The sequence below is a fragment of the Leuresthes tenuis genome, unplaced genomic scaffold (assembly GCF_036924035.1).
Source record: "Leuresthes tenuis unplaced genomic scaffold, fLeuTen1.0.hap1 SCAF_16, whole genome shotgun sequence".
NCBI lineage: Eukaryota > Metazoa > Chordata > Actinopteri > Atheriniformes > Atherinopsidae > Leuresthes > Leuresthes tenuis.
Window position 1 is genome coordinate 25,571,774 of NW_027325370.1, and position 8,514 is coordinate 25,580,287.

At 39.0% G+C, this 8,514-nt stretch overlaps 1 protein-coding gene across 4 annotated transcripts; it reads left to right on the top strand.

Moving 5' to 3' along the window:
* The first annotated feature begins 1,524 nt into the window (after nt 1-1,524).
* On the top strand, nt 1,525-7,412 carry mul1 (mitochondrial E3 ubiquitin protein ligase 1). Of its 4 annotated transcripts, none has more exons than XM_072367018.1 (5): nt 1,525-1,592; nt 2,474-2,619; nt 2,737-2,824; nt 3,025-3,145; nt 5,592-7,412. In XM_072367018.1, exons 2-5 carry the CDS (start codon nt 2,500-2,502, stop codon nt 6,319-6,321), a joined length of 1,059 nt encoding a protein of 352 aa, XP_072223119.1. In that variant the 5' UTR covers nt 1,525-1,592; nt 2,474-2,499; the 3' UTR covers nt 6,322-7,412. The 4 variants fall into 4 exon arrangements, with proteins under 4 accessions (XP_072223119.1, XP_072223121.1, XP_072223120.1 ...); XM_072367020.1 differs by having other exon boundaries at nt 1,546-1,592; nt 2,477-2,619; XM_072367019.1 differs by lacking the exon at nt 1,525-1,592 and adding an exon at nt 1,599-1,699.
* Nucleotides 7,413-8,514: the final 1,102 nt, after the last annotated feature.

Consider the following 8,514-nt stretch of genomic DNA (forward strand, 5'->3'; position numbering starts at 1 on the left):
TGAGTATAAAAACTTGTCAACATCTTACGTGTAAGTTCTTTAATGGCTCAACCTGAATAAATCTGTAATTTAAAGTTTAGGATTTGCAGAGGATTTTCCAAATTAGATTAATGTGCTTGTTAAAAAAGAATAGTTAAGTGAGATGGACAGCTACTCATTTTAAATAGCTCCTGACAAACCAATAACACGTCATTAAATCAAGGGTGACATAAATACAGCAATCCTTTGCAACTTAGAAATGCTACAGAAATGTTACCTTTTACTTTTGTTAAAAACGGTTTCAGATAAATTGATCTAAAGTCTTATCATAAGTGGAAATAAAGGAAGACCATTATAGCAGCCAAAATACCTACTTATATTCTGTTCAGATAGACGTAGGTATTTTAGGATTAATTGCAAACTGGTTTGAATTTTGAGACTACTTCTATTTTTTATAAAGAAGTGAAAATGTTATGTTATATCACAAAGGACAATGCACATTCTATATGACTCTCAATACTTAGAGTATCATTCTGTACATGGATAAAAAAAAAAAACAAACATGTAAGAAGAAAACATAGACTTTTGCTTAAAATCTCTTGTGTTGCCTTTGCCCTTACTTCTTGCTATCAAAAATTCCAAAGGTTTAAGGTTGACAGAACTGTTTTGTCACAGTTTAGCTTTTCTCGGTCACAGTTTATGTCCATGTCACAGTTTATGTTTTAATAGTCTTGTTTTCAGGTTAGGTTCTGGTCATGTTTTTCCTCTGCCACCTAGTTTTACTCACGTCACCTGCTTCATTGCTCACAGCTGCACCGCATTCACTGATCACTCCCACAGTATTTAGTCTCCTGGTTTCCTTTCATTCACCGCAGAATACTTACCAACTCTTCATGCCACAGCCATTGAAAGATAAGTCTGGTTTCCTGCCTCATAGCCACAGTAGTTATTTATAGTCTTGTTATCAAAGTCCTGTTCATAGTTATTTATTCATAGCCACAGTTAGTCATAGTCTTGTTTTGTTTTTCATAGTCTTGGTTTTTTGTTATTAAGTATTTTTGTAATCTGTATCTGCCGCGCCTTTTGTTCTTGCCTTTTGCTCCCTGTTGTTTTGGAAATAAACCTTTTTTGACTCTAAAGAGCTGCATCTGGGTCCTACCTCACCACAGTCCGTGACATGTTTGAAGCTGAAAATGGCTGTTTCTTTTAGTTAATGACCAACTATTACAGATAAAACTTATGATACTTTCCTGTAATGAGTGTTGAGCCTTTAGAATGGAAAGACAATACTTCAATTTTTTTTTATCTAATTTCATTGACATGATTAATTTCATGGTATAATGTATCTCACTTGTGACAGCTACCGCGACTGAATGGACAATACTGTGAAGCTGGGGTTAATTAAATTATTATGCCTTTAACTGACGTGTTTTCTGGCGTTTTGTATCTGGGCAAGAACTTGTGTAGCTGCAGCTTTGATATGAAGCCCCTGAATGCTTGTATTAACTAGTTGGGCTGCATTGCCATCTACTGGCAATGAGAAGAATTACATGTCCGTGTAGTAAATACTGTATGTGTTGCACTAAAGAGACGCTCTTCTTGGGTGAATACTGGTAAATAAGATGGTGCAACCTTTTACTAATTACAGGCTTTAGGAAATAGATAGTCTTTCACCTTGTAGCTCAAGCATAGCTAACATACTGCTTTTTGAACTAAGCTGGTGAGTATGATTTGTGAAGGAAGTGTAAGCTAATTTGGCTAACGATATTTCTAACCAAACTAGCTAAATCTTGGCGTTAACAGCACGACACGGGTAGATGCTCTAAATAAAAAGTATATTTACTCACAAGGTTGGTAGCACAGTGTTAGGTTATTTATTATCTGTTGGGCCGTTTTATGTCAACTGAAGCTAACTTCCTGTTGTGACTAGATTAAGGTTACTCTGTCTCATCGAGTTACTAATATGCTCAAAACTCTGCTGAAATGAGAGTGCTTCCTCGCTGTTTTAGTTATATTTATGAATTCAACATTTTTTTTTCTAAAGCAAATAAGCCATTTCAGCTGGAGCTAAAATGACAAATCAAAAAGCAAATGAACAGAAAGTGACGCGTCGGACCGTTCTCCGTAATCTTCCTTGTATTCGTAAGGGTTTACTTAATGTGAATGCAAACACTGTGATTTGATTGCTTCTTGGACCCAACGTGCAATTTGTAGCCCAGCTGTTTGACTAGTTGAGAAATGTATAGCAGATTAATAGTTGGTGAAAATAATGTTAGGTTTCAGTTTACAGTTGAGCCTCATTTCTTTCGGCGTGACTATGATTTTATGTAGAATTCTAACAGAGATATTGGAAAGTGTAGGGGGAAAAAAGAGCAATATTCCTTCTGAATTATTGAGGTATCAAACTGCAAAGCAGCGGAAAATTAAAAATGGTGAACTTCAAAATTATACTCGAATAACAGGGTGGTAATTTGTGTTTCTACTTCTCTCACAGCAGTGCTGAATCCTGCACATTGTAGGATGGAGTCCAGTGGAAAACCCTCAACTGCACAAGTCATGGTTCTAGCCACTAGCTCTGCCCTGACCGCCATCTTCTATTCCATTTACAGGAACCGAGCTAAAACTGTTGCCAGTTTAAAGGTCAGCCACGTTATTGTGCGGTGTGTCGCTGTCACGTGTTTGTGTACAAGTGAGTGCAGTTATTTCCTGCCATGTTCACATTTTCCTTGTCATTTCCCCTTTTTCCCCTTCCCAAAGGAAGCTAAGAAAATCTCCATTGATCAGGATTTGAAAAACATTCTGTCTGAAACCCCTGGAAGATGTGTCCCATATGCTGTTATAGAAGGTTTGCAGGCCACCTTTTTAAAGTCTTAATGGAGTTACTTTTGTCTAATACATTTTTACTCTGGCATTTTAGCTGCCTGCAGTATATGAGGGGGGGAAAAAAATCTTAAATATACAACATCGTATGTGTAATGATCACTAAAATTTGCCACTTATAATCAGGGCTAGTTTTACATGGTTTCATCATGTGTTACACTGCAGGTGTGGTGAGATCTGTGAAAGAGACTCTAAGCAGCCAGTTTGTTGAAAACTGCAAAGGCGTCATTGAGAGGCTGACGCTGAAGGAGGAGAAGATGGTGTGGAATCGCACCACTCATCTATGGTAAGCAAGATGAAGTTGATCTGTAACAAATTACAGTTTTTAACTCTGCAACTGCCAATCGGTTCTCGGGGGGGCAAAAACAGAATCGCTCGTCATGTTCAGAACAGCTGACACAGGCAGCTACACAAGAGTCACAGAACGCACACTTTGTGCTGTACCTCATCCTGTTGAAGAAGCTGTCAGACATTCATCTGGGACAAGAGCACTGCCACTGTCAGTTTGTAGGCTAGATGGCTAATTACAAGCAATACATAAAACAGCTTGTAAACAAATCTGCAAATGTCACAGTTGAGATGACAGCGTGGTTTCTTACTGTAAACACAGTTTACAGTGCTTGCTTTCCCAGAAGCTGAGGGGAAAGAAAGCATTTGATATATTTATTACTTCATTGTTGACATTTTTATTAACATCTCATCAAATCTTTTTAAATATTTGACTTTAAAGATATTTAAATAACAGAAGTTTTGAGAGTTAGAGCTGAAACAAGAATTTGGTTAAAATACTTAATGGCAACTTTTAAAGAAAATAAATGCATACCAGGACTACTTTTCCTCATTTTGTATGCTTATTAACAGAGTTTTGGATGGACATTTTAAAAGTGGAATAAAGGGATTAGATATTTTTAATGGCTTAATGTTGGATTTGTATGTCACATGAATGCGTCTTTTCAAGTTTCAGTTCAAAATACCTTGATCGAACGCTGCATTATGTCCAAAAGCCAGATTCGGTCAGTGAGAGATGTGCTTTCTCAACGGAGAACATTCCAGAGTGTCTCCTGAGTAGAGCCAAGATTTAGATGCAAAATGTATGCTCGCAGTGTTTTCTTTATACCAGGTCGGGGACGCTTCTTAGGGCCCTATAAAATCCATTAAATTTTTTTCCCAAATTCCATTTAAATATTTGGTAGTCCTGTGTTGTGTTTTTTTTACCTTTTACTCTTATTTTACTACCAAAAACAGTGTTTTTATTAATGTAAATGACTAAAATGTACACAAATTAAATAGAAATTAACTTAAATTTATTGAGGTGAAGAAAAAAAATTTCTTCAATACATCAAAAGTGCATCAAAAACAAGCAGCAAGTAATGAAACTTTGTTTGACTTTGTGTGTGACTTTGAAAATTTAAACTTCTTCAAATTCAACTTAAACAAGTTACTTAACTGACAATTGACAAGGTACTACAGCTTGAGTGCTGGCAAAATTTGCAGATCAACAGTTCACCTGCCACAAAGATTTAATTTGGGTATTGCTCGGCTCTGTATTGAAGGGTTAGTGCCGAGTTTTGGAGGGTTTTTTTTCTACGTCAAAGACGGAGCCGTGGGCAGCCGCTTCACCATGCTTACATTGTTTTAAAGGAGGAGAGGCTCAGCTTGTGGAGGGGGCTTGTTGTGCCACCCAGTTTTCTCCAGACATACGTTCCTCTTCCATACAAAAACAGCATTTTAGTCAAATTCTGCAATATTTTGCATTAAAAAAAATAGATTCTGTTTTAATCAGCCAATTCCATGATTCCGTCCGTGATTCCGTGATTGCCAAAATCATAGCGCCCTAGCTTCTGTCGTTTGACTGTCGCTGCTTTTTAAAACATGATTACCAGAGATTTTCAGGAGTGTACAGATGAGTTTTTCTGTGGTTTGACATTTAGAAATGCACCTTCCAGCAGGAGCTTTTTTTACCAATGTTAAGTGACAGCTGGAAATGCAAGGTCGGAGGTGTGGTGGAACATTTATCTAGAACACAGGCAATCCAAAGAAAGAATGGAGCAATAAAAGTCAACAGCACGCAGACTCATTCATCACAAATTGTTTCAGAGAATTACCTCTATCAACATATGGGCTTGTTTAGTTATTGTCTGAACTTAATATTAGAGACCTTGTTATTTAATGTCTGCACAAAGCTGTTGCATGTATTTGTGTTTACACATGCAGGTCAAATGTCTGGAAACTTTCAGGGCTGCAGTACACATGTTTAAAAACTTTTTTTTTTTCTGTTTCAAAGCAGCTGCTTTGGTGTCTGTAGCTTTATATCAAACTGAGCAGCTGCTGCCACGCCCCTTTCAAAATGAGCTCAGGAGCACCAGTGGGAGCAGCACAGCTATTCCAGATGCTTCTTTGAAATTTAAGAGAACAGATGTGTGTAATTCAGTCAGATCTGTCTGCCAATTGGGACAATCCTTGCCGCCTGTGATGTCACAAGGGGGCTGCGGATCTGGTTTGCTTGCCAGGAAACGCACTTTGTACTTTATAATGGGAAAGAATCCAGGAGGTCTTCTGTCAGGTTTTGTGGGTCTCTGCCACTGGGGACGTGTTCTGGGGGTGGTGGCTTTTATACATGACCCATTTAAAATATATTCTTAATTTATCGAACAACTTCTGAGAAATTGTAATCCAAGCAGCTGTGATATAATCAACCGATGAGTTGTTAAGTAATCACTTTAATTTAACAGGAACAGCACAGAGAAAGTCATCCACCAGCGAACCAACACTGTTCCGTTTGCCCTTGGATCTCATGATGAAGATATCATGGAGACAGTGCGGGTGATACGTCCGTTAGATGCTACAGAGTTGGACCTAGAGACCACCTACGAGAACTTCCACCCCACAGTCCAGTCCCTTTCCAACGTTATTGGCCACTTCATCAGTGGAGAGCGACCCAAGGGTATTCACGAGACGGAGGAGATGCTGCGAGTGGGAGACAGTGTCACAGGGGTGGGAGAGCTGGTTTTGGACAACAACCTGATCAAGCTTCAGCCTCCCAAAGCGGGTTTCTGTTATTTCCTCACTCCACTGGACTACGAGTCTCTCTTGAGGAAGCAGGTAAACAGCGTCAGACTGTGGAGGATTCTGACCCTTGTGTTCGGAGTCGCTGCCTGCTCCACGATCCTCTTCATCCTGTGGAAGAGATATGCTCACTGCAGACAGAGCAAGAAGGAGAGGAGCAGGCTTGAGGAATTCAAGGAACAGCAGAGGAAACGCATGCGTGAACTTAACATAGAAGAAAGCAGCGTGTCCTCCGCCAGCTGCAGTGTCTGTCTGAGCCGGGAACGCTCCTGCGTGTTTCTAGAGTGCGGTCACGTGTGTGCCTGCGCCCAGTGCTATGAAGCCCTGCCAGAACCAAAGAAGTGCCCAATCTGCAGGGCAGCCATTGACAGGATGGTGCCTCTATATAACAGTTAATGTTTAGTAGCAGACTCAGCATTTTAAAGTCATGACACCTTGGAAATGTATCATTCAGAAGCAGCTCTGTGAGCCTTGAAAAGGGCAGTAGTTTTCGCTCGTACTGAATCATACTGCAATCAAATTATGTTGAATTTGGAAAGCAATTCATATTGACCAAGAAGTGATTCCTGTCATCACGAGAGAGAAAATGAGACTTGCAGATATTACAGTTATAAATATTGATCTAAGAAATCTTGGTCCCATTTCCAGACAACAATCAGTTTGAGGAGTTAAAGCATTTTTGAGACTGGCATGAATTTATTTTTATTTTTTTTTTTTATCGCTCACTGGAATTATTCAATGATGAAATTAAGCTTTAAGTGCACTCAATAGTCTACAGCTCTCCCTCTTTTACTCTTGTCGGTCAAATGAACCTACTACAAGTCTGTTCCAGTTTCATGAATATCAGTGTCCTTTATCGGAAATGTTTGTCGTCGTATTTGTAGCATGTGTGATGGACGGCATCCTCATCGTAAAGAAAAAATATGTGGAGAATGATTGATTACAGCCAGAAGAATTTAATATATCAGACAAAAACGGGACAGGGAGGATGTAAAATGATACTTCACCGATTGGTTTAGTTTCAACCTATTCTGTTTATTTCTGAGAGGCCTAGTTCAAAATCATAACTTTCATACAAACAGAAGAGATGTATTGTACAAGATGAAAGTGGAAAACCTAAGAATTCCACCTGCAGCTTCTTCCAGTAAAACCCTCTAAGTCCTTAAAGAGTGAACAGGAGTCGCTGTTTGATCTGTATTTTTAAGGATGTCTCATTATTCTTTGAAGAAGCATTTTATAATTTAACAATTCATCTTTGCCTTAACATGCTCTTTGCCCGCAATGCTCTTGACAGTTGACGTGGAAATGACTGCTCAAACTCCCTAACAGCAGGGGCTCAGCATTCACCAGCAGAGCAAGTAGCAATGCGGGTATTATGCAGAGACGAGCTCGGAGACATCACAGACACTAATGGTTCGAAATTAAAATCGGCTCACTGTCTGTTTGCAACTAAAACACAATTAAAGGCAAATGTGTTCCAGAACAAATTAATGCTCTCAGTTTAATTATTTCATGGTGATTGAGTGAAATGCAAATGCAGGGTTCAAAGATTTCCACCAGCAGAGGGTGATGCTGGCAACTTGGAAAATCAGGTTTGGAGCACTTGGAAGCTGAGAGCATGAATAAGCATAAAAATGAATACAGTGTGCTTCTCCAATTAAAGCAGCTGCTCTGACCTATGCCTCATCTGAAACTAAAGATTAACAAACTTTGCAGTGCGAGCAGAAATTTGATTGATTTAATGTCTAGTTTTTTATCTTAATCTTAAGGCTGTACACAAGATCTTGAATGTTTTTTTTTGTTGATTTAATTTTTATCTTTTTAGAAATATGGGGAATTCTTCAAGACGGTCTACCTGAGCTAAATGTCAGATATACAGTGTTATCGAACAGGAAGAAAATGATGAACTCCTTGTTGGAGGTACCAGTAGCTCACGCTACCCTCCGGCTGGTAACCAACTTTGTAACAAACATTTATGCTGCATCTTCTTTGCGTGTGTGTTCTTTTGTAAACCGCTTGTGGCAAGATTCTATATTCAAATATCCCCACAGGATGAGTCCTTTGCAATTAAAACTGAAATATTTGTACAATTATTAGCTTTATTAGATCCACTGACGGGTATGGTGAGTATCTTGTTGCAGTAAATTATTCTGCTGGGAGAACCTGCATTTTTGCATTAACATGGATGTCATGTTTGCTACCTACCCACCCAATTTGACAACACCAATCACCTGCAGTAACGCTCAAAGAAAATGACAGACTGAGCTGTTCTACCAGTCAGCAAACAGCAGATACCGTGCCAAGCTGGTGGAATCTGATGAACCTTTGTGTGAAGCAAGCTCAATTAGAAAATAACCCTCCCAAAAGCACCTCTGCTAACATCCCAGCACCAAGTCAAGTCTGACCAAGTGGTCAGAGCTTATTTAATGGCATGAAGAGGGCTTACTAAATATTAGGCAGGTGGTGTGCAAGTTTTCTTTGAGTGGATTGTTTTTCCGCTGTGTAACTGGAGAGCACAGTTCTACGTATTTCAAATATTTTTCTGCTCCAACACACCAGATTAAAACTAACAGGTCTTTTTTTTTAGTT

Coding starts and splice junctions, on each gene's coding strand:
- mul1 (XM_072367018.1), top strand. CDS start 2,500: ATGGAGTCCAGTGGAAAACCCTCAACTGCACAAGTCATGGTTCTAGCC. Junction 2,620..2,736: donor AAACTGTTGCCAGTTTAAAG/GTCAGCCACGTT, acceptor CCCTTCCCAAAG/GAAGCTAAGAAAATCTCCAT. Junction 2,825..3,024: donor CCCATATGCTGTTATAGAAG/GTTTGCAGGCCA, acceptor GTTACACTGCAG/GTGTGGTGAGATCTGTGAAA.